The sequence below is a fragment of the Fonsecaea pedrosoi genome (genome assembly GCF_000835455.1).
Source record: "Fonsecaea pedrosoi CBS 271.37 unplaced genomic scaffold supercont1.5, whole genome shotgun sequence".
Lineage (NCBI taxonomy): Eukaryota > Fungi > Ascomycota > Eurotiomycetes > Chaetothyriales > Herpotrichiellaceae > Fonsecaea > Fonsecaea pedrosoi.
In genome coordinates this window covers 3,507,939-3,532,681 of record NW_013550611.1, presented here as the reverse complement: position 1 = coordinate 3,532,681, position 24,743 = coordinate 3,507,939, and the positions used below count along the sequence as shown (strand labels likewise).

General features: G+C 51.6%; 5 protein-coding genes across 5 annotated transcripts; 2 read left to right on the top strand and 3 right to left on the bottom strand.

The window, feature by feature from the left end:
- Positions 1 to 118: 118 nt before the first annotated feature.
- Positions 119 to 2,989, top strand: Z517_08750 (uncharacterized protein; the record flags this gene model as incomplete). Its single annotated transcript, XM_013427265.1, has 1 exon — positions 119 to 2,989. One exon carries the CDS (start codon positions 119 to 121, stop codon positions 2,987 to 2,989), a length of 2,871 nt encoding a protein of 956 aa, XP_013282719.1.
- Positions 2,990 to 4,240: 1,251 nt separating this feature from the next.
- Positions 4,241 to 5,607, bottom strand: Z517_08749 (60S ribosomal protein L8-B; the record flags this gene model as incomplete). The annotated part of the gene is made up of 5 exons (XM_013427264.1): positions 4,241 to 4,639; positions 4,695 to 4,923; positions 4,981 to 5,063; positions 5,174 to 5,248; positions 5,605 to 5,607. The coding sequence occupies 5 exons, from the start codon at positions 5,605 to 5,607 to the stop codon at positions 4,241 to 4,243; spliced, it is 789 nt and encodes a 262-aa protein (XP_013282718.1).
- An 824-nt stretch (positions 5,608 to 6,431) lies between these two features.
- On the bottom strand, positions 6,432 to 18,728 carry Z517_08748 (uncharacterized protein; the record flags this gene model as incomplete). The annotated part of the gene is made up of 3 exons (XM_013427263.1): positions 6,432 to 6,573; positions 6,635 to 18,621; positions 18,681 to 18,728. The coding sequence occupies 3 exons, from the start codon at positions 18,726 to 18,728 to the stop codon at positions 6,432 to 6,434; spliced, it is 12,177 nt and encodes a 4,058-aa protein (XP_013282717.1).
- Positions 18,729 to 19,523: 795 nt separating this feature from the next.
- On the bottom strand, positions 19,524 to 22,785 carry Z517_08747 (uncharacterized protein; the record flags this gene model as incomplete). The annotated part of the gene is made up of 2 exons (XM_013427262.1): positions 19,524 to 19,811; positions 19,864 to 22,785. The coding sequence occupies 2 exons, from the start codon at positions 22,783 to 22,785 to the stop codon at positions 19,524 to 19,526; spliced, it is 3,210 nt and encodes a 1,069-aa protein (XP_013282716.1).
- Positions 22,786 to 23,466: 681 nt separating this feature from the next.
- Z517_08746 (uncharacterized protein) lies at positions 23,467 to 24,475 on the top strand (the record flags this gene model as incomplete). The annotated part of the gene is made up of 2 exons (XM_013427261.1): positions 23,467 to 23,506; positions 23,592 to 24,475. The coding sequence occupies 2 exons, from the start codon at positions 23,467 to 23,469 to the stop codon at positions 24,473 to 24,475; spliced, it is 924 nt and encodes a 307-aa protein (XP_013282715.1).
- Between the last annotated feature and the right edge of the window lie 268 nt (positions 24,476 to 24,743).

The following is a 24,743-nucleotide window of genomic DNA, read 5'->3' as shown; positions in this document are numbered from 1 at the left end:
GGTGCCTTTACATGGATCCGTGTGACTGATGTTCTCAAATAGCCCGCTTGCACGTCCCAAGAGAAAGAAACATTCCTCCAACTTCTTCTCAAGGTTACGGATCTTCTCCCCTACAACCATGGCTGAGCAAGAGGAAGATTTCTCGCAACTGCCCTTGGTCGACAGATTCGTGCACAAGAATTGGAAAGCCCGCAAGGGGGGATATGAGGCTGCCGTAAAAGTGTTTGAACTCACACCTGACGAGTCGGACCCCGCCTTTCGACCATTTTTACAAGATCCGAGTCTCTGGAAGTCTGCTGCGGGCGATTCCAATGTCGCCGCTCAACAAGATGGACTGGCTGCGCTGTGCGCATTCCTCAAGTATGGTGGTCAACAAGCTGCCGTCCGATCACGAAACTTCACCCTACAGGCGCTATACGAGAAGGGATTGTCTTCCACGAGGCCTCAGGCCAAAGCAAATGCACTGGAGGCTATCCTGCTGTACGTCGAGCTGGACAAGTCCGACCCTGTGATTGAAGAACTATTGCCAGCCCTATCCCACAAGCAACCAAAGATCATAGCAGCAACTCTCAACGCACTCACCTCCATCTTCCACAACTACGGCGTTAAGATCGTCGAACCCAAACCTGTCTTGAAGGTGTTACCCAAGGTGTTTGGTCATGCGGATAAGAATGTCAGAGCAGAAGCACAAAACCTGGCTGTCGAGTTGTATCGCTGGCTCAAGGAGGCGATCAAGGTCACATTCTGGGGCGAATTGAAGCCGGTCCAGCAACAAGACCTGGAAAAGCTGTTTGAGAAAGTCAAAGAAGAGCCACCACCGAAACAGGAACGCCTCACGAGGTCACAGCAAGCCGCTTTGGCGACAGCAGCTCCAGCAGCCAGCGGTGGCGACGACGAGTATGGTGAAGTGGCCGAAGAGGAAGAGGAACCCGAAATGAATGCTTTCGACTTTGCCGAACCGGTCGACGTCTATTCGAAGATCCCCTCCGATTTCCACGAAATGGTAGGCTCGACAAAGTGGAAGGAACGCAAAGATGCCCTTGATGCGCTCTTTGCTATTTTGAACACTACAAAAATTAAAGAGGCGCCCTTTGATGATCTGGTCCGTGTGTTCGCAAAGTGTATGAAGGATGCCAACATTGCTGTCGTGACGGTGGCCGCCAACTGCGTCGAGAAGTTGGCGTTGGGTCTTAGGAAGTCCTTTGCCAGATACAGATCGACAATAATGTCCCCAATGATGGAGAGATTCAAAGAAAAGAAGCAGACCGTGGCGGATGCTCTCGGAGCTGCGCTGGACGCCGTCTTTGCTGCAACTTCTCTCACCGACTGCCTTGAGGACATTTTGGGATTTCTACCCAACAAAAACCCCAACGTCAAAGGCGAAACAATCAAATTTCTAGTCAGATGCCTGCGGACTACCCGAGATGTGCCTTCCAAAGAGGAGCAAAAACGCATTGCCGACGCAGCCACGAAGCTCCTAACAGAGTCAACCGAAAGCATCAGATCCGGTGGTGCTGAAATTCTTGGAACACTCATGAAGATCATCGGTGAGCGTGCGATGAATCCTTATCTAGAGGGACTAGACGACATCCGAAAATCCAAGATCAAGGAGTACTTTGAGACTGCCGAAGTCAAAGCGAAAGAAAAGCCGAAGCCTGCTCCCGCGCCCGCTAAAGCGACCTCCGCCGTGGGTAAGAAAGTTGTGGGAGGTTCGAAGAAACCCGCACCTGGTGGGAGAAAGCCAGCGCCAGTCGCCGCACCTGCTCTGGTCGAGGACGCCACACCTCTACAACCCAAACCTACGGCCAAAGCGCTTCCCAAACCAGGCGGACTTGCTCGACCAGGTCTAGCACAGCCTACTGGTCTCAAACTTGGTGGGCTCAAGAAACCTGCTCCTGGTGGTCTTTCGGTTGGTGCTGGAAGTCCACAGCGACGAGTCATCTCACCACCAGTGAGCACAGATGGCGACGAAGAGACAGCAGCGGCAGCAGTGCCATCCCCTTCCAAATTTGGTATGGGCCGAGGTGGACTCGCTGGGCGCTCGTTGGCCAGACCGACTGCCGCTCCACTTTCGCCTCCATCGACAACATCAGCCTCAAACGCCTTTTCAGTAGTGGAGCGGGCAGAACTAGAAGAACTACGCGCTGAAAAAGAACGACTTACAGGCTTGAATGACAGTCTTCGAAGCAGCAATGCCAAACTCACGGCCGAAATATCAGAACTTCAAAACCAGAATGCACAGCTGATCGAGGATCATACACGCGACGTTTTGCAGATCAAAGCCAAAGAGACACAGCTGGTCCGGGCGCGAGGCGAATGTGATGTTCTGAAAGCAGAGATTGAAAGTATCCGGAAAGAAAGCGAGCGGTATAAGCGAGAGGTGTCCCGACTTGGGCGTGAGAGTATTGGTCGAGAACGAGAGGACATGATTCGTGGCCGTGCACTAGACGAAGCCTCCAACTTTGGCGGCGACAGTGGAGCTGGAGCCATATACGAAGACCCTTCGTTGAACAATCGATACCAGGCGAACGGAAATGTCCATGCAGCGCGACCTACCAGCACCGCTTTACATCGGACCGGAAGCTCAGCCAGCACACAGAGTGGTCGTGCACAGTCGCAAGCCAGCAGCGCGAAACCCAGACCGCAGAGTGGATACACATCTCATGGTAACCGTCTCGATCTCAGTCCCAGTGAAGAAAAAGAGAACAATGGGCTTGGAATCGACACACTGGGCGGAACAAGAAGAAAAATCAGCCCTCCCATGGTGTCAAATGGAACTAGCGGAAGGATGAGTCCACAGCGATCCGGGTATACACCTGCATACTCTATGAGCAGAGAAGCTAGTGACTCTGGACTTTCGACAGGGGCTGGACCTAGGGAGTCTGGAAATAGGCCGGAGGAGAATTGGAAGCGAGCAGCGGAAGTGACGAGCCAGTTGAAAGCGAGGATTGAAGCTATGAAGGTAAGTTCCCCCCAATTTGACGAATGAGATATGCCTGTGACTGACATGCACCTTCCAGGCACGACAGGGCTTGTCACGGCATTGAATGGAGCTATCTTGCGCAATGGAATGTGGACCGACTTTGCTGATATGGAGCACTGTACCGACGACGAAGCAAGCGAGCGCTTCCATCATTGTTTTCCTTGGGGCTTTTGGGTGTTACTCCTATGTTGATGGCGGGTCATGACGCGACCACGGCGGTGTTGACATTGGAAATTCGATTCATGTAATGTACAGAGTCTGCATTTAATGCCATGCTCTGGACGGCTGAGGAGTTTTTGCGAGTCTCTCCCAGGTGTTGACGAGCGGCGTCTTCATTTCAGAGGGTTGTCCTGCAGCTTGCCAATTTGGAGGTCTCTCGGTGGAGGCAGGATTAATTGGCATTGTATGTAACCGTGCGGATCTCTCAGAGGAAAGATCGAGCTGAACCAGAAATTAAACTGATACCCCAGCCACGACGAGTGCATCCTGTGCCCTTGATTTTGACGATGTATGGTACCTACCTACCCAGTACTCGGTACAAGTACGCCGGTCATGGAAGTGAGAAGATACCAGATCAGGCACGCCAGGTAAGGTAAGGGACTAACTGACCTTGGTTGAGGGCACCAGGACCAGGCAGCAGGACGTGGGCAGAGACGGGGGAAACAGACCAAAGTAAAGGGGTCACTAAGGCTACTTGGGTACTTCTTGAATTCAATGGGTGGAGGATAAGATAGGACAAGACAGGACGGGACAAGGCAGGATTTGCAGTTTTCAATGTTACTTCATTTTATGAGACTTTTTGTTTGATCGTGATCGTGATGGTGTGTGTGAGTGTGTTCCTGACTACCCGTGACCATGACCATAAACTGTCCGACTGGGTGATGCAGCGAACACCTGATTAGAGAGTAGATACGTAAATCGCTGGCATGCACGCACAGTTTACCGGCAGGAGTGTCCATGAGCGCTGCGCTTGAAAACCCCCTGGGTCCTTTTCATCATCGTTTGAGCAGTGACAGACCAGACCGTAGGGATATGATCCGTGCATTGGCGTCGGCATCCATCTCCTCCCAACATGTAATTCGTCACCTCGAGTGGCCAGTGGCAAGCTTGGCACACCATCGTACTGATTGACATGATCATGACAGTCACTTGAACCGTCAAAGGGCCTTCATTTCTTGAGAAGCTTCCCTCGACGTTCTCCCAGAGGTGGGTCACTGGGAAGAAAAAGTCGAGGAAAATGAGATGTCTGGAGCGGGCTTAGATCTTGATGGCGCTCTCAACAGCCTTCCTCTTCTTGTCCATCCGTGCAACAGCCTTGACACCCATGATTCCACCACCCCAGTGTCTTCTGTGTTCCTCGTACTTGTTGGTGTAGCCCTCGTTGATGGCGTTGACCAACTTGGACAGCTCCGACTTGTCCTCGCTCTTGACCTCGGTCAGAGCCAGCACGGCGGCAGTCTTCTTGTGCACGACGGTGCCAAGGCGGGCCTTGCCCTTGATGATGGCGTATGGGATGCCCATCTTCCGGCAGAGGGCAGGGAGGAAGACGACAAGTTCGATGGGGTCCACATCATTAGGGATCAGCACGAGGGATGCCTTCTTGGCTTCAATAAGACCGACAACGTGGTTGAGGCCGTATTTGACTGTGTAGGGTTTCTGCTGTGATATGAGTATGCTGTTGGTCTTGGAAGGTATTGTAAACGGTGCTCACCTTGCTCACGTCCTCCTTCTTCTTGCCCTCCTGGACGGCGGTCGCCTCCTGGTGCAGTCTCTCTTTCTTCTGTGCTTTGGTTTCGGGACGGTACTTGTTGAGTAGCTTGAAGGTCTGTGCCGCGGTATTTCGATCGAGGGTGTGCTGGAACTGGGCGATCGCAGGTGGCACCTTGAGGCGCATGTTCAAGATCTTCTTCTGGCGTTGGAGGCGGATGTACTCTGGCCATCTACAAACATGTCAGACACCTCTACAATTGCAGCTGGAGCGCTTGGAAAATTCGTACTTGACCATGCGCGACAGGTTGCGCTTGGGCTGCACATCTTGACCGATGCCAAAGTTTCGTGGACGTCTCTCGAGGAGAGGGTTCTACAGAGGCGCGGGTCAGCAAGTCAGCTCAATCCGCTCTTCCCGAAGAGCACATCCAATGTCGTGAAAGACACAAGATCCGAAGACAACACTGGAGATCTGCAACGTACCTTGGCAGCCTTCTTGCTAGCACCAGCTTTCCCTTGAGGGAAAGGTGCAGGCGCGGGTTTCTTCCCCTTTGGTGGCTATCATTGAGCAAAGAAAACCGTCAGCAAATGTCCTCCGACTGACACAAAAGTTTTCTTTCAACTCTAAGGAGAAGGGAACCTCAGAGCAGTGGCTAGCTGCGTCTGAGATTCTCCTTCTCCAGCCGGAGTCATCACCGAGAATGTAGCAAAAGGACAGGCGAGACACGTGTGTCCATTGTCCGCGCCATCAGTTAAGTGGTCAGGACGCTGGGCTGCTTCACACGCTCACAATGTCCCCGCGCAAATTCTGGCGGAAATTTTTACACATCGAGCAGCACCCGATCCACGAGGGTGGAACTTGATGTGCAGGTTGTGGTATAGCGGCGGAGGGCAGAGACGGTGGTTCAGCTTACCATTTTGTCGTTTGAGGAAGAGGTGCTTGAATTGAAAGAAGTACAAGGTAGAGAGTGATGTGAAGGAGAAAGCGTAGGGCACGGGAAAGTGTCAATCAATCTGCAACTCGAAAATGTGGAAGTTCGAAGTGTGGGCTTGCCAAAAGTGGAAAGGTCATATCTTGGCAAAACATATCTGAGGGGCACAAGATGATTGGTGAGTAGGAGGGCCTCGTACATTCAGCCTCGTGGGAGTTCCAGATCCAATCAAGCGCGGAAGCCATTCCGGGCTCTCCATTACAGACTCGTGTGTGGATCAAAAAAAAACAATAAAGGGGTAAAGGGAGAACTCGAGCCTTTCGCAGTTCACAATCGAAACAAGAGGCACTAATGCAGCTGAAAAAGAAACCGAGATCTGACTCCATCCAGGGCAAATGTACGAATGGATCGATTCGGCACATCCAAGTAGCAGCTATTGAACGATGCTTTTTATCAGCCAAATTAATACCTATCTATGCATTGGTTCTCTAGAGATGATCTGGACCGGGCATCTGAGATCTGCACATCTCAGACCAAGCCCAGATCACTACTGAGTTGCTGTTCAAACTCCTTGTTGATCCAGCCGTTGTCGTCGCCACAAGTTCTCCGTCCATTTTGTCCGCATCTCCACAGCAGCCCGAACGACGCGACGTCTTTATGATGGTGCCCTGTAGACATCACAGCTCACTCTAAGAAAAGAAAGAAACCACAGAAAGTCCTTGCGTATCACCGCCCCAACCTGTCTCCATTACAATCCGTTACAGGCATGTCTTTGCCTTGTGCATGTCACACCGAGCATGTCCGAACGATCATGCGAAACCGAAATAATCAGCGCCGAGATTAATTGCCGTCATCAAGTTGTTCTTGAGAGTATCATAGTCATCGTAAGCAGGCAAGTCCAGCTGATTGAAACAAGTGTGACTCGTCGGTAAGCGAGATTGACTTGGATCCCTATAGTGGTAGTCTCGTTAGCATCTGTGCAAAAGCCTGACAGGATATTTGACAAACTTACTTGTGAATACTGAACAACGTATTCCCTTGCATGCCTTCAAGGTCCTTGAAGCCGTTGAGAGGAACTTTGCTGGTGCCAGTGACGAATTGTAACAATTTCGCCCGTTCTTCGTTGCTCATACCGCGGACAATGCGCCAGAACCATGTAACTTGAGGACTGTTGGCATTGTAGTTGTGGTATTCGGTGTGGGCTCTCCAATCGTCCACGTCGATCTCTGGCAATCCAGAGATGAGCAATTCGAGTTCCTGTTCGTCGAAGATGGCGATGAGCTCTGCTGGGATGATATCATGGAAACCTTTGACGAAATTCTCAAGCTGCTCTTTTACTGATGTGGTGAGGCGATACCGAACTTGGGCATTGACGTATTCTCTCTTGTTCTCCTCCGTCACGGGGATATTGCGGCCATTCGGAACAAGGTCCACAATCTTTTCCTCGCCAAATTGCTCTTCGACCACAGAGAAGTCTTCGGTGATGACGTCGGTGATGTCGTTCTCCAGAATCCACACCAAACTCTTGTAGTAGTCAAGATCCATAGACTCGAGATCTTTCAAATTAGGTTCCTTCCCAAGAAGACGCTTATAAACAGCCCGGCTGAAGTGACAATCGAGAACACGGCCCTCGTGCAAGGCCTTTCCAATGATGCGTCCGATGAATTTGAAGTAAAGAAGGTGTTCACCATTGATCCAACTGAGCGGGTTAGGGTGGAATGTGGTACGATCGGCTGCCACAGGTTGCCACAAGGCCCAATCTGGATTGAACATGCCTCGAGCAAGAACTTGAAACCATTCTCGAGTGACACCACCTGCATCAACGCCTTCTTCGCCGTTGAAACGAATGTTGAGTTTACCATATTTCATCTCCTCGGCGGATTTGTAGTACAAGGCCTTGTAAGAATCGAGGAACACTTGGCTGCGGCGGACGTTGAGCTGTAGAGGGGGTTGAATATGACGTTGCTGGTGCAATCTAGAGTGAATCTGCTTGGTAAAGTAGGCTCGCTTGTTGTCAAAGTCGAGGACTTTGGGGTTCTTAACCAAGAGGCTGAAGCTTCCGTTTCCTTGCATCAACTTGGGAGATTGGCGGATGATATCGTTGAGGATCTTCCGATGCTCGGTTGTGAAGTTGAAAAACAGTTCTTGGAGGTCATCCATAGCCTCCGGCGCAGGACTTCCAGGTACCTGTTCTCTGATCTGGCGAGCCAGAACCGAGTCTTTGAGAGAGGTATTCTTACAGACCACCATCAACGACTCGATGAGTGGAAGCAATATTGTAGCAAAGGTGGTAATGTTGTCCTTTTCGCGGACCGTTGTTAAACATTCACTCAGTTTGCTCCACAGCGGTCGCAGTGCAAGGCTTTCGTACGAAGAAGTAAGGATGCTCTTTGCCACCGCATTTCCCTCGGGTTCTTCATTCTCCGCCTTAGGCGCGGATAGATAGTCCAATGCCTGGAGAACTCGCAATAGCTTGACTTGGTCGGAACCACCATGGGAGAATTTTGTCGACGAGAGCACGTGGAGGTCAGTGATCGACTGCGCTTCTTTGAGTTGTGGAATCAGCTCCTCTAGGTCTTTGCAGATGGATTCCGAAAGTTCTTTGATGTGATGAATCAACTCCTTGCTAAAGACGGCCGAGGTACCGGGAATGCATGACAGGCTCGACAGCGTCTCCAAGGTAGAGTGGAATGTATCGCTATTGCATTCCGGAGCAACGAAGATGCTCACAACGAGTTGTAAATTGTGTTCTGAAACCTCGGGCGGTTCGAAAGCCTTCTTTGATTTGGCGCCTTCGGTCGTCAAGTCGTCATTGCTAGTTTCTGCATTGTCATTCGTGCCAGTCTCAGCAGTCTCGGGTTGTTCAGCCACACTTGCAGAAGCTTCAGTCGCTTCGTTGGTAGCAACAGGAGCCGGAGCATCTTGAATCTCAACATCGGCATCTATTCGAGCTGGTTGAGCTGCTTCAGTAGATGCACTGGCGGAAATTGCTTCCTCTGTGGTCCTGCCCTCAGGCTCAGTCGGCTTCTCTTCGTCGGCGACCTTCTCCTTGTCCTTCTTCAAAAGATTCGGCAAAGGCTGAGTCACGGCCGATAAAAGCTCAGCAAGTGATTGAAGGCACGACGAACTTTCCACGATCAGTTTGCGGTCGAGGAGGCTGATTAGATCGTTGATAGGATATCTGGCTGCCTTGACCTCCTTGGCTTTTCCTTTACCCTTCTTGGAGGCCAGACTGGCGTCACTTTCCCGGATAAAGATAGTCCGAGTGTGGTAATTGCTCTGGCAAAGCTGTCTCAGGGCAGAAAGACACTGCTGCACGACCACAAGAGGGGTGACCTCATTGCTAATGCCACCTGCAGGCTGCAGCGAGAGCGTACGTTTGAGTGGCTGAGGCGTCTTCTGGCCAACAGTGGCTTTTGCTCTCAAGGATAAATTGGCTAGACTGCGCTCAACAGCCGACACATCCGTTGAACCTTCTTTGAGAATGAGGAGTAAGAGATTGACGACTTCGGATCGAGTTTGTCGGTTACCGCAGATATTGCGTAGGACATGCCATAGATTTGTGCGAAGCGAACCTTGTTGTGGTAAGAACATGAGGCGCAACAAAGTTGCCACTCCAGACTTCTCAACCATCTGAATAATCTGCCGCTTGCCGTCGCGTTGACCTGCGTCTTCGCCGTGTCGATCGTCACGCCCGTCTCCATCATTCCGGACATATTGATACAGACGTCTGGCATGTGCCCGACCTTCTGCAGCGTGACGAGGGTCAAGCTGACGCAAGACCTCCGGGGGCTGTTCTGCTAATATCACACGACGGAATGCAGGATCAAGGGTGGCCAAGAAGTTATCGTTGTCCATGTCTTCCGCCTGCGCGTGTCCTCCGTTGGCTGCAGCTTGTCTGCGAGCTTCTTCACGCTCCCGTCGGCGTTGTGCATGGGCTTCCTGTTGCCGTATCTCTTCTCGGATCTCTTCTGGGAGAGCGTTGAGGAAGTCTGGATCAATGCCAGACGTACTAGCCCCTTCTTGACGAGCTTCTTCACGGCGAGTAGCATACTGCTGCATGATGACCTCTTCGCGGAGTTCTTCTGGTAGCGCTTCCAAATACTCAATATCAATCGCAAGCCCTGTGATGTCGATTTGCCGGCCTCGAATGGTAGTGAAAACACGCGGCTGCGCTTCAGTCGTAGTCGAAGTCGAAGCCGCGTTGTCAGGGGCTTCCTGCGCGTTCGATACTTCCGTATCTTGTACATCCTCCATAGGAACAGTGTCACCGTCTTCATGCTCAACATCCTCTTCTTGGGCATCAGCTTCGACAGCTGCAGCGATTTCGGCCTCAACCCGCAAACGCTCTTCTTCGCGTTCCTCAGCCTCTTTCTTGCGACGTTCTGCTTCCACCTTCAATCTTTCCATTTCTTCCCGTTCTGCCTTCTGCTCCTGTTCTCGCTTCCGTTTGAGTTCTTTTTCCTCTTGCTGAGCGAAGGGAACCATGAACGACATGAGCCACAATTGAACCCTCTGGATCTTCTCTATATAGGTAGTGCCATAGAGAAGTCGTACTTCCTCTTGCCAACGTGCCATAGTCGGTGAAGGAACAAAGTTGTTACCGCGCTGGGAGTCTTCGCGGGAAGCATGACGGTGATGGCGGGGATCCCACCCAGATGATCGCCAGGGATCGCGGAAATCTGTAAGGGGAGCGGGAATGCGAAGCCGAACCTGTCCTTCGCCTATCTCGCCACGCTGAAGAGCCGAGAAAATGGCGTCAAGTACAGCTCCATGTCCGCCTATTCCGCGTGGATCAACCGTATGGAGAGTTGCTTGAATAGGTTGATGGAAGGGAGGGATCCCTGGTATCTGCATCGCGGACGGGAAGAAAATGCTAGTACCAAGCTGCTCTGTTCTCTGTCGAGACTCTGGTTGAGGCCTTCGTAACAGAGGGTTTGTGCCATCATCGCCAGACCTCACGTGTCCCGATATACGGCCCGAGCGGCCTGGTGGATTCAGATCCTCACGGCCTTCAATCCGCCTAGTAAGGGAATTCCAGACCGAGCCAGCAAGTGGACGATGCCGCCGCATAAGAGGCGGATGGTCCCATGTCAAATGGGTGTGCTCGATGATCTCACGGGCACCACCAAGTAAGTGATCGAAGTCACCGTACTCCAATCCGTCATTCTCGTCCATATCGTCGCCATCTTCATCGTCTTCGTCCTCGTCGTCCTCGTCCTCATCATCATCGTCCTCTTCCTCTGGAAAAGTTATTCCTGGAGGTGGAACGACGCCTGGATCGATTGAAGGACGACTACGACGGGCGGTTATCCTGAGTGGCGTAGACCTATCTTCTGACCGATCGCCCATCGAGCCATCAAGGTCGTGGTCACCCAAGACCCGAAGCAAGTTGCTGAGGACACCTGCCGAGGCGGGCGGGCCATTGTCGTGACCCTGTACTACAGCAACGGGCATCATACCTCCAGGGAAGGAAAACTCATCGTGATCGAACCCAGCGATGCGATGTCGTCCCCCAGCATTTTCTGCCTCATCGCCCTCATCGTCGTCGTCTTCATCTTCATCTTCGTCTTCCCATTCGCCTTCCTCGTCCTCGGGCCCTTCATTGAGACTGTTGTTTTCGTCATCAGCGTTGATTTCACCGGCATCGTCGTCTTCACCAATTTCGAAGTCTTCGCCGTCGTCGTCATCGTCATCGTCCTCGTCGTCTTCGTCGGACTCGTCGTCATCCTCATCATCTTCATCTTCATCTGAGTCGACATCCATGTGAGGATCGTTCACAACAAATTCGATGTCCATTGGTACATCACCTGGAAGGCCCTCTATTTCACCGTCTGGCCCCATTTCACCTTCTTCTTCATCGCTGACTGCTTCGTCGTCGTTCGGACCGGCAACCATGCCGTCATCGTACTCCATTTCGTCCTCATACGCATCGTCATACATCTCCTCGTCTTCATCTTCTTCATCCGTCGCAGAGTCCGAGCCAGGATCCCGATTAGGATCCAGCAAACCGAGCGCAGAATTTCGGAAAAGATCAGGTGTTTCTTCCCGCTCTTCATCAACATCCGATACCGACGAGGCAGACGAAATGACGTCTTCAGGCATGTTTCCCACCACGGAGTTCAAAAGGTCCGGCGACGTGACGCTTAGTTGGGTTGCTAATGTGGTGAGCTCCTGTAATGGGCGCAGGATGAACTTAATCACTCTCTTGGAGCCAGGGTATGCAAGATCGATTTCTGTGAGCGAACTGGTCAAGACTGAGATAAGATTCTTCTCAAACATCATCCTGGAAAGAACTTTGTAGGAAGTATTCTGGGAGCCAGCAGAGCCTTCTGGGACGGCGGGCTTTGTCAAGAGACGATTGAACATGTCAGCGAGACACAGCAATCGACTGTACTTCATCTGAAGTGGTTCGTTCGAAGAAATGGCATCCTTGTACGCTTTGATGGCGTGCTCGAGGACAAAGCGGCGCACGAATGTCAGGTCTGGTTCGTCGTCAACGTCCTCGATTTGTGGCTGTGTGGAGTATCGTTGCGCAGTAACAGTCATACCCGCTTCCCCTGTCTTAGAACACAGGGCAACAATCACTCGGATAGCCCAATCACTTGTGAGCAATTTCTTCTTGAATTGGAGAGAATCTTCCTTGTCCACATAACAGGATGGAATCAGTCCGGTGAGGAAGTAGTTGAGAATCCCAGAACGTGGCTTCGATGGCGTACCCGCCATTGGGTCAGCCTTGCGAGAGAAATTGATGAACTCAATCTTTGCGCGGTTATAAGAGTGCAGAAGTTCGGTCAGATTGTACATCAAGAAGCAGCGGTAGGAAAAGATTGGGTGCTCCTCGGGCTTGAACTTTGCCTTCTCAGATTTCGGCTGCGAACCGTCAATGGCAGGGCCTTCAGACGAACTTGCTGTAGCGGTGTGTTGGTTAAGATTTGACGTCCCATTCACAGTTGGAGTGCCCGAAACCTGGGCAGGGGGATCTTTATCCTCAACATCCTTGTAATTCAACAATTCAGATAGAATGAAGTGAATGACTCCATCCGGATGCTCGACAGTTGGAGGCTTCAATTCGGGCACCTTGCCTTTGCTACCCTCTTCGTTGGGATTTGGCGCGTTTTCAACGCTGGCTGCTGGCTGCGTGCCATCCACTGTGCTGTCTTCGTTTGGTTGACTTTGGGCACCTTCGTCTTGGTCGGTTGCCTTGGACTCACTGGTCTCCTTCAGCACTAGAGTATCCTTCAATACCAGAGCAGCCACACCTGTAGCATGCGGCTGCCACGAAGACAATTTGACAAGCTCATTTGTCGTCTCGACGAAGACAGATGGCGATCGCAGGACAAGATGGTACAGCTCACGAATGTAACTGTTTGTGTCTGGTTGCCGTGCCGTGCTGCGAGAGTGGAATAGAAGCTTTATCTCACTGCGCATGATTTGTTTCAGGGTTGCGTCGTCCTCGACAATGTGTCGCAGAATGAGCATGAAGCAACTTTGTAGGCGATGTCCCACCCCATTGGTAAGTTGCTTGACCATGAGGAAGAGTCTCTGAAGGTTCCGTTTCTCAGCCAACCTGCTGGCAACTTCTCGAGTTCTTGTAAGAGGAACTAGAACTCTAGTGATGGCTAAAGCCATGCCTTTGTCTTTGCCAACGCGAGGAAGCAGGTTCACGAGTGCTTCGAAGAGCTTCAGTTTGTCATCCATATCGAACACAGCAACCGGTGTCAGCACAGCCTTTGTGACAGAATCAAGGTCCGTCGGATTATCCCACTTGACTACTGCCGGCTCACAGTCCTTGGACAGCATCTTTTCAATAATCAGCAGGATAGGCGCAACCCATGGAAAGGAGCCTTCATCTGCCCGTCCATCCGCTGCCGGAAGTTGTAAAAACGAAAGGATGCCTTCAAACGAGTCCTGGAATATATTGAGTGTCTCTTTGAACACTTCTCCATCCTGGATAAGGAGAGCTACCAGGTGTGCTGCGGCGGCGATTTTCTTTCCGCGGGATTCGTTAATATCATCTTCGTCTTGCATCGATAGTAGTGAACTAGTCAGAAGATCCAAGGTAGTTCTCCAAAACTCATTGGCTTGATCTTCACCCAATTTCTTTGTTGCACTAATGATCAAGTCAGACAGCTCGAAGGTCAAGTTCGGGTGATTGTCGAGAATATTGTTGCATCGCTCTGCCAGGTCCTCTCTGATGAGTGCCCTCTGTTCGTTGATCGATTGAACGGAGTAATTCCGTGGCAGATCTGCCTCGGAAGGTTGTGGTACCACGCGTTCAGGTTCAGTGTCACTATTGAGAAGGTTACTGATGTCCATTGCGGAAGAAACGCTCGTCGTGGCATTATCCGCAGGTCTCGATGCGGAAGTGTTTTGACTAGAGGTGGTGACGTCTTCCATCTCGTTGTCGTCTGGCGCTTGATGCGCATTCGGAGGTAGAGTGTGAATCGTGCCCAGCGAGACCCAACCAGAAGATGAAATTGAGTTTGCCGGCGGAGTCACAGCGCCAGAAATATTGCTAGGAGCAGTCGCAGTGTCGCTGTCTCTCTCAGGGACTGGCAGTCGCCTCCGGCGAGGATTGGCTAAAAGTGCTCGGCAGTACTCTTCAGCTGGCGTGTAGATATTTGGCGCTTGCGAATTGGAGCGGTAAAGAGCCTCGCGTACGAGATCCTCACTGTAGCCTTTCTCTTTCAAAGTGTTGACCTTTGAAGGGTCAAACTCCGGTCGCCTTGGCGCAAAGGGTGCAAGAGTAGGGTGGTCACCATCAGACTGCACTGCTTCCATCTCATGGTCACCAGTGAATACATGCTTCAAGATCGAGATCAGCTTCTGCACAACGTCTTTGGATGCTTGGTCCGCGTATTCACTCGCCCATATCAATCGCGCGAGCGGAAGTGCTTCCATCCGTAAGTTGAGTAATACTTGAGCAGGAACAAAGTAGTGTTGCCTCGAAGGGTCTATAGTCTTCATGTTGTTCGACTGTGCCGATTCCATGATGCATTTTGAATCGGTGAATACCTCCAGGATATCGAGACAGATTTTGAGACCCGTATTGGCAGAGAAAATGGCATGCTCCACTTTGCAGGACTTCAATTTGTCGAAAAACTCTGTGCCGATCTCCGTCAGAGTTTTGATACCGCCAGCCTTGCGAAACGCCTCGACGACAAAACCTTGACGGGCTGGATGTGTCGCGATGGGTCCTGATGACGAACTGCTGTCGTCGTAGAAGCTGCCCCGGACGTTATCTAGAGCGATCACAAGATAAGTAAAGCGGGGTTCGGTATCCTCGGCGCCACCGTTTTGCGGAGGTTTCGGATTGAGGAAGTATGGTCGAAGTTGTGTCAAATAGGCGGAGGCGAGAGCATTTGCCACTAAGGACGTCTTCTGTTTGGAGAAGGTGTCTGGGCGACGCCGGCCAGCGATGTTGCGGCCAAGTCGACACAGGAAATCGGTGATGGCGGCAGGAGTTTCGATCAAGAGAAAGCGTAGAGTCTGGACGTTCTTGAAGAATGGTGTTTGTCGATCCTTACTCAGTGTAGCGGAGTCTGACCCAGAGATTGCTTTATTCTCGCCAGTTTCAGGTGTCGAAAGCCCTGTATGGCGAGACGTGATGTCGCGAACACTCAAAAGTTTATCGACCTCATCGTCACCGGTCGAGAAGTGTTCTGGGCGTGTTGCCGAGATCCAGGATTCGGGGATTGAGCGCTGGAGCGCGACATCCTCGCGACAACAGGCAGCTGATATCGCTCCCATCATTTGAGCAATGTCGGCTAAAACATCCTCTAGGTTCACTGACCCGAACAGGAAGTTATGCATGTGTCTCTGGTTATAAATCGGAATGTTGAAGATCTCGCTTAGCACCTGGGCCAGACAAAAGACCGCCATCATGCTTCTGACTAGGCGAGTTCCATTTAACTCCACGTCTGACAGCTGCGGAGCAGGGCCCTTGCCTGTCCCGGTGGTGCCTGGCGCGGCTTTCACTAGAGGGCCAAAATAACAAGACCAGTCGGTTGGCTGACATTGGCTGAAGTGCTTTAGCTCCGAACAAGCAAAACGCGCGCGGTCGACAAGTGCTGGAAGTACAATGTGCGGTTTGGTCTCGGCCATCATGTGAACTGCCGCGGCCAGCTCTTGGAACATTCCACCGTGTCGGTCAAAGGGTTGAGTTGCAACCGGCAGGCTGGGCAATGTGATGAAGTCCAAGACAAGGTCACAGCCACCATGGTCCAAAAAGCTAGTGCAATGAGCCTGGTGCTCGAAGAAAGCCATCAAGAACGCAATCGCAGGTCTCACGTAGTCACTAGCTTTCAGCCCATTGCCATCTTGATCGCTCGGTCTTCCGGTAACAGTGCTCGGGGGAAGCATCTCATCCTCCAGAATCAATTTGTCACCATTCGGCAGGTCAATCTTTCTGGCAGGAATGAGTTCATCAGCATTGCTTGAAACTGGTGGTAGAATCTCCAACGACAGGGCCTCGCGTCCACCGCAGGGAACAAGTTCATCCTCTGTACCAAGCCACAGCTTTGCTCCTGCACCAAAGTTGACGGAGAGCGACCTGCCTATATGACGCACGCGACCAAGCATTATCATCACCGCACTCAAAACGGAAGTCCGCAAGTTTGGATGATGTCTGATGAGCTCATCGAATGTCGAACCAAGCATAGCCAGCATGCTTGCATCGTTGAGGACCTTCACATGGGCAGGTGACTCGAAGATCTCGAAAAACTTCTCCAGAGCACCGGAGGATTTGAACAGGTCGAAACCAGCGCTCGTAAGACAAATGGCGCCGAACACCTGAGAGACATTGACAATTGCATCAACCACGGGTGGAATACCTTGTGGTCGATTTTCAGGGACCGACGATATTGAATTTGACCGCTTCTGATTCGCTGGAGTTTCTGACGGGTTCGGTGACGGATTGACTGTGTTTAGAATGCTCTGAATAATACCTGCTTCGGATATCACTGCATAGCTTGTGGGCTCGTTGTGGAGAAATCCCCAGATGGCCTTGATGACTTCGCTCCATGTGTGCGCACCGAAAGCAGTCAGATGGTCGACAATGAGCCGAAAGGCACGGAGCAAAGCCTGAGAGTCGACCAGGCTTCTCAGCACTCGATCAGCCTGCTGACCCTGATGACCGCTGATGTCGTTGATCATGTCAATGATGGATCGGATTATTTGCTGATGCATATAAGGGATTTCGTAGTCCGTAGCCCGCGTCTTATGCTGAGCCGGTATCCCTTGGCCTGCCTGGAGAAGATCCCAAGCACTTGTCACAAGAGTGCTCAAGAGATTGCAGATAGCCTCAAAAGCATTGTTACTTAACAAAGTGGCGAGACCATCTTTGAAGTGATGGAAGAACGTCTTGATAAAGTCAAGCATGCGCAGGTGGACCCTCATGGCTTTGGCGGTTGTAATACTGAACCCGGTAAGGTATGAGGTGATAAAGCTTGAAGCTATCACCGCCTCGCTAGAGCGTCCGTGGTGACCAGTAACCTCAATGAGCGTCCTCGGCAACGAAAAGATCGCGTCTCTCCAATCGTCCCCAAACACGTCATCGGTATGGTCATGCTCCTGAGCAATATCACTCAGGCCCTTTTGTATCAGTTGAGAAAGGAGCCCCTGACTTGATCCTGCACCCAATGCAGCATGAATCTCGGAAGCGAAAGATTTCGAGTGTGCCAGGAACGACATTGTCTCCATGGCCAGAGTTTGAAGATAGATGGGCACACTAGGGTGGGACTTCTTTGTGTCGTGAAGAAGACCCACAACTTGCTGGATGAATTCCTGAGGCTTCTCCTCCGAGAACAGTTTCTGAGTGAGGTCTGGTTCGCCAAAGACATTGGCCAGACTAGCGATGGACAAGAGCCGCACTGCTAACAGCTCCTTGCGACTACTCGAGGAGGTGATCAAAGCATAGGTAACACGAAGCTGGTGCAGCAGCTCGTATCGAACCTTGGGCGGCATGTCGTCAGCCAGGTGGTTGTGCAAGATCGTCTCAATAGTGGTGGCTGATAGATCCGAGGGAGAGAATTCGAGTATCTTCACACTCTTCTCTTTTTCACCTGGTGCATGGATAATTCTACTACTGCCAATGTCATTGGAAGAGCCGTTGGTATTTGCCGTGCCAGGGCCCGTCGACAATGGTCGGCTGCGTGTCGGGGTGGGTGAGGTTTCTAACGATTGCGAGGCTTCAACAGAGGCAGCCTCGGGTTCGGAGCCTGAGGTTTCCCACCAGACTCTGACGTGGTGAGCCCATGCAGACCAATCTCGATCAAGTCCGGCTGATGAAGATTTCCCGCGGTCGCCATGCTGTGGGGATTCCTTGCAGAGGGCACGAAAGTCGTTTGGATTGAATGCAGTGGAGCCACGCCTCGGTTTGCTGCCGTTGTGCTGAACTTTCTCTTTGGACTTGGTCTTGACTGGAGATGGTGGTCCACGTTTAGTATTCGCTGGAAGTGGCCCGAAAGGCGAAGCCAGTCTCTCGATACGCTCAAAATCAAAATCATAAAATTTTGGCCCATGAGAGGGGCGAATGCCTCCGTACCGCTGCGCTAGGAAGAAGGTGATTTGCAGAGTGCTGTGCAGTAGGGAGAGCGATGTGGTATGTAACAAGTCATTCAAGCGGTCTGTGCTATTGTAGACTGCGCGGTTTGCACATTTTTCAACCAGAAGTTTCGAAAAGGCCAGAACCGATTCGACCAGTTCTCTATCACCCTCTGGGCCAAATCCTCTCTCTTTCAAACCCTGCTCATCGACCCCAGGGCTCCCCTCGAGTAATAGTGATGAGTTAAAGGGTATTGTCTGAGGGCCTTTGTCCAAGCCATATCTCGAGTTGAAGGACTGGAGGATGCTGTCAAAACGGTCGAGAGGTTCGATCCAGTTGTTGAGATCGCCACGGGGATAAGGCCATCTCGGCGACCAGGCAGCCAAGACACCCGGAAGGTCGACCAAGGGCACTGTCGAAACCTGCTTGACCAGATCTGTTACCGCAGGGGACTGTAGCAGTCACATCAGCCTTGTCCACCCAATATATGGAGCAGCAGGAACAAACTCACCAACGACGCCTTGTGCTTCTCCTGCGGCTTCCTCGTAACCTTCCCCATCTTCACTAAGCCCCGTGAATCGGCACCATAGGTTGCATCAGAAAGTGAGGTTGTGTTCAGCCTTGCGAGAGTCGATCTCCAGATGAGAGACGAAGATCACGGTATTGGGGAGGCAGGATTGCTGGCACAGCAATACAGGCAGGAAGAGCGGGTTGGTTGAATTCCGGTGAGGAAGAGAAGAAGAGGCGATTGTTCTGAATCGGCAGGAGAATTTGTGTGCGAAAGAGTGCTTGAAGTTTCGTTGAAAGTTCAAGGGTGTTGCGAATTATGAAGCCGCAATCACCTATGCCCTGACGCAGGCCAGTAGCTGGCCTCTCCAAGGATGAAATCAAGGACGAAATTAATAGGTAAAAGTAGTGTACAGAGAGCAAGGACGCAAGACGTTGAAATAAAAGAATGAGGATTTGTTGTAAAGCAGGCCTCGACTGGGGGTGATGGAGAGATGAAAACCGAAACTTGTCTGTCTTGTGGCGTCGATTCTTTTGTGCTGCGCTTCACTGCCTGCTTGGGTGCTGCCGCACTTTCTGGCAAGTGAAGATGGTTCGGGCGACTACTTGACTTTTGACGCGCTTGGGCCTGGAGTCCCTAGTGGGAAATGACGTGCCGCTTCCCCTCAAGGTACTAGCCGCATCTGCCAATGGCTGGGTCTTCCGGGGGTGTGAGGAGGGGCCAGTAGACGCCCAGAGCGCCCAGTCAGGCTACAAAACCTTCAGCACCACAGGCAGCCGTTTGGCTTTACTCATTCCGAAGTACTTCTAGCTATCCAACCAAGCACTGGCTCAAGCTCTATTCTCTTCATCCTTGCCATTTGATCGTCAAGGCCGCCGGGTATGGCTGTACCATGCTCTCCTCGACATTCAGATAGTTTACCACGTCACCCTCGTTCAGTTGCCGAAGCTGGCCTGTTGGTCCTACGGCTCTGGTCAACCCTTCAAGCCCGCAAAGAACAGACATGGTCGATCCCAACGATGCAAGGCTCAGTCGAGCTCCAAGAGAAACCTCGTCTCCAGATGAGGCCTGCGGATCCTGGGACTGGCCTGGTCCAGCATCAGATAATGTGGTGCTGTCACAATGCACCGCAGCCTGTCATTTGCAGTTAGCGCCATCATTCTCGCTCAAGCAAAGCCTAACTTACCTTGTCTGTGTCACAGAGAATACGCTGCCCTGCAGACACCTGAAGCTGTTTCCCTCCGTCGATCACAATTTGCGAAGATGTCGCCTCTCTGAAGATGGGGGTAGCTGGTCGACCCCTACAGATCTCGCGAAAGTAGGTCTCCGCCTTACTCGATAATGGGCCCTCTTGGTCTAGCATCCGCTTCAGCTCCTCGATGCTTGGTTTCCTGTCTCTTGCGCCGAGAATGTGATCGAGCACCTCAGCAAAGACTCGCGACTGATTGACGAAAACCCAAGCTGCCAACGGGAGCAGTTGAGTCCACACGATATCTGCCGGGGATAGTCCAGTCTTCGAGGCTTCCTGAGTCGCTTGCGCTGCAAGGCTTCGAAGCTGTACCGGCGAGTGCGAGTGTAGGCTGAAATTACCCTTGATGCCGTTGCTCACTTCCGCTTGCAGGCGCCCTGCGAGCTGCAGAATCGCCTTTCGTTTCTTCTTGATCAAAGTAAAACGCCTATCAGGTTGCTTCACATTTGCACAGCCATAGATGGCGGAAAGAAGGGCAATAAGATCATGTTCATCGTATTTGTCGTGAGATTTCCCCTTACCTCCCAAGGGCAGAAGGAAGAGGTTTGCGGCGAACTGCGCATGAGCAACATTGAAAACATCCCGAACGACGTCAACCTGCCGACAGCCTGCGAGCTGATACGCACTCTTCCGGACCAGAGCAGTGATGACGTCCTTGTAGAAGGCGTCTGCCGCAGCCTGCAGTCCTTCCGTCTGGAGCAGCTTGTGGGCGACAATCAGACCCTTTTCGCGATGATGCTGAAGTTCCTGCCCAGAGGAGAAGAGCTGCATATCCCAAGATGAACGGAAACCAGACGTACTCCCCACGACAGTCCTGCAAGCTGAGGAAGAGCTAACGGCAACGGCAGCAGGAAGATTATCTGGCTTGTCGAAACTGTACAAATCTGCCTTCTTCAGCTTGGTCATGATCGCCTTATTTTCCTCCGGAATCACCAGCGGGTAGTGCGCGTACACTGAATCCTGTCGATAGCTGTTGGGTAAGGCAGTCAAGACCAACTTATAAAACACACATCCATTGTTTATGGCCAAGTCATAGTCTGCCTGTTTGAATCCCCAGTTCGTCAGATTGGCAGGGGTATAGTCAATGGTATAGAAACGGTCTCCTCGAACCAACGCAACAGCGTCTGAAAGAATTGCTCGCGAGGTGGTGAAATTTGTACACAAACCGCTGCCAGGGAGTTTGGGCTCCTTGGCCGCTTCGATGACTACGCCGGGGTATATTTCGACATTATCCGGGTGGCCGTAAAGTCGACGCAGCTGGTCGACGACGAAAGGGTCGGGATTGATATCTTCGAACGTCTTATGGGGCTCGAGCTTGAAGTATTCTCGAAACTCGTTCAAGCTTGCCAGATTCCAAGAACGACTTTGAATGATACCCAACACTTCCACATTCTTCAGGATCTCAGGCACATGGAGGGCACCATAACTACCCGCTACGTCCGAGACAGATGCAGTCCAGATAGCTGCCAGCTCTTCGTCGGGGTACTTGTGGTCAGGTCGGCGCTGAAGACCTGCAAACTCTCGCCTGGCCGGATCCGGGCTCAGCTTCTTGGCCCAATCATTGAGTGCACCGAGGAACTGACCCATGGACAGCGATGACTGATGCCCGAATAGCTTGGTGTAAGCTTCCTTGGTCCACTGCTCGTCCCTCTCGGAGACACAGGAGTGCCATCGGTAGACCAGATTAAATTCCGCCGATACAGAATTCCCAGTGGCTTCCGGAATCTTATGGCCAAAGATAGCATTGCCTTCCTCAGATCTCGGGTCGAGGTTCCACAACGAGTCTACTCGATTCAGATTCAAAATTGTTCTGACGTAGTCTTTCAAGATGATGTTGATGTAGAGGCCAGTGGTGATCAACCGTGCCGTCTGGAACAATGCTTCATCATATAACTTGTCGGCGTTAGGCGGCTTCGGCTTGCCTTGTGGATTGAGAATCCTCGAGAAGCGGCCATTTTCGTCGATGCGAGCAAGATTCTCTGCTATGTGATTGTGAAAGCGATTGAACATGATGAGAAGGACGCCGACGCCAGGAGGAAAGCCGAGAATCCGCACATCTGAGAAGCAGTCAGGTTTCAGCTTTCCACCTTGCATGGTCCGAATAGCCTCCTGGTCTTTTACAGAATTGCCATAAAGAGGAGCCAAATCGAGGTAGGAAGAAGTATCAGAAATGCTATAGTCATCGTGATTTGTGTGAAAGATGTCGTGGATAATGATCGAGGCCACATAGAAGAGTACGCTCGATATCTTGTTGGGATGAGGCCTGAACTGCTTGCGAGCCAGAAGACTGTCGAAGATGACTCCAGGATCCGGCCTGGCAACGGGCTGCATCAATCGAGGACGCACTGTTCGTGCATACGGCTGCCCTGCAGCCCCAAGATGCGGCCAAAGAATATTGTTGTTGGTCCCATCTGCCTTGCGATAGATGTAATCGGCTCCCAGATATGATTGAGGCGGATGTTTCAGATCTGTCCACAGCTGGTTCAGGAACGCATTGGTCAGAGTAGCGCTGGTTCTGCTGGAAATAGGAAGATCCGCGACTAGTTGAATGATTCGTTCCATAAGGTATGTCTTGTCGTCGATAGGCTCGCCGTCAATTTGCTGTAAGGCGACATCTTTGACGGTCCTGAGATTCTTCAAGTTGAAGGTCTTGAGCACATCCAAGATCTGGTCTGACCTCTTGGTTTCACTGGTCGATGCAGAGCTGCTAGAGTCGCTCGTACGAGGTCGTTCTTCGACAACCGGCGTCTTATCAGGCTGAGACCCCTTGGCGGGCTTGAATCCTACATCCTTTGAGTATTTGTCAGAGCTTTCAGGGATGCATAGCATACCCTTCAGTTTTGACAAGCTCAATGGCATGTTGAAAGCCTCTGGGTCCCAGACGTCGACAAGTTACGACCAGCCGTAGAGCAATTATACCCAAAAGAATCCAAGCAAGGAACAAGATCGGAAATGAGGCTGAGGACAATTGTGATATACCCCTAGGTGATACACTGGCTGACCATTGATCTGCTTACTCGGTCCCATCAGCAGAAGAGGAGGCGGGTCAGCGCAGAAGGAAGAGCAGCGCTTATAATAATACTTTTCTCGGGTCCATACTCCATACTTGTACTCATGTTCACATTCCCAGCCAGCCCCTTGTACGGCTGAACGGGCTGTAAGGAAACCAAGGAACCAAAGGGTCCAGGAAGCCACCACAACAAGAATAGCGCCGCATTGAGAAGCAAAACCGTCAAAAGGGGAAAGCGGGGCCGTAAAAGGGGGATTCATCCAATGGACGGCTGCTGTTGGAAATCAGAGCTCCAGATGCCAGAGTCGCATTAGTTTATTGAACGCGCAGCCTTTATTTTTCGAATGCCACAATATCTGCCACCAGCAAGCCGCAACCCGCAACAGCATTTCCCTTGCGACTGTGATTCGATGGCCATCAGCTTGTCTCCTTGAAGTCGCTTCTCCTTCACATCCGTCGTCCTCTCCCGTCGTCTTTGGTGCCCTTCCAAGACTCGTGTTCCCTCAGCCGCAGGAACTCAGCCGCCCAACATGGCGTCGAAACCCATCACACTTCAAATACGCCCTCGAGGTAAGCAAATTTGGTTGAAACCAAGACATGGACAGAAACCTCCGCCCCTTCCCCCTCGACAGCATCCCTGCTCACAATCTTGTAGGGAAACCCATCAAATCCCTGCCGGAGTCCCTCGATCTGAAACCCGACGCCTCCGCAGCCGACCTGTATTCTGAACTTGCACGCAGAACCAAATACTCGATTCACCAGCTGCGCGTGACCAAGGGCTCCGATGGCAGCGTTGTGGCCAACTCAAAGGACACCTCGATATACCAGACCGGGCTACGTGACCAGAGCACAATTCATGTAAAAGACCTCGGGACACAGATAGCATGGCGCACGGTCTTCCTGGTGGAGTATGCTGGGCCGATCCTGATACATCCGGTGATACTCTTCCTACGACCGTACATCTACCCATCTGCCAGCAAGGAGTCGTCGCAGTTACAACAAGTGCTCTGTGTGTTGATATGCTTGCACTTTGTCAAGCGGGAGCTGGAGACGTTGTTTGTTCATCGCTTCTCGGCTGCTACCATGCCTCTCCGCAATATCTTCAAGAACAGTTTTCATTACTGGATCCTCTCCGGCCTCATGATCGCATTGTTCATCTATTCCCCATACTCGGCAGCAGCACAAGAGCCGAACCCACTACTATTTTATCCCGGGTTGATTATCTTCCTCCTTGGGGAACTGGGCAACCTTCAAACACATCTCATCTTGAAAGGGCTCCGAAGCTCGGGCGGGACTGAACGAGGTATCCCCCAAGGGTTCTTGTTTAATCTCGTGACCTGCCCCAACTATATGACGGAGACTGCTTCTTGGCTTGGGGTTTATCTTCTAAGTGGTCTCAGTTGGGGAGTACTCATCTTTCTTATTGTCTCCGTTGTCCAGATGGGGCAATGGGCAACAAAGAAGGAGCGACGATACCGCAAGGAGTTCGGTGACAAATACAAGAAGAAGAAGTTTACCATGCTTCCAGGTATTTGGTAAAGCATGAGAAATCGAGTTAATGTTTCTTGAGGCAAGAAGAGAGTCTGAGCGCCAGAAGTTGTAACAGAGTTACGATTGAGGTTGAAAAATGGCTGCGTCTAATACTGAATTTCTTGAGATGGCAATGTCTCACCAGGCAGACTGGGTCTCCGTCGAGTGAAGTGAAAACGCTTCACTTCAATGTGCAATCTGTGAGTACAAATTTCTCGTGGCCCATGCAACATCTTCCTCCTCTCGACCAAACCCAACAGGACGGAATCGATCTTCG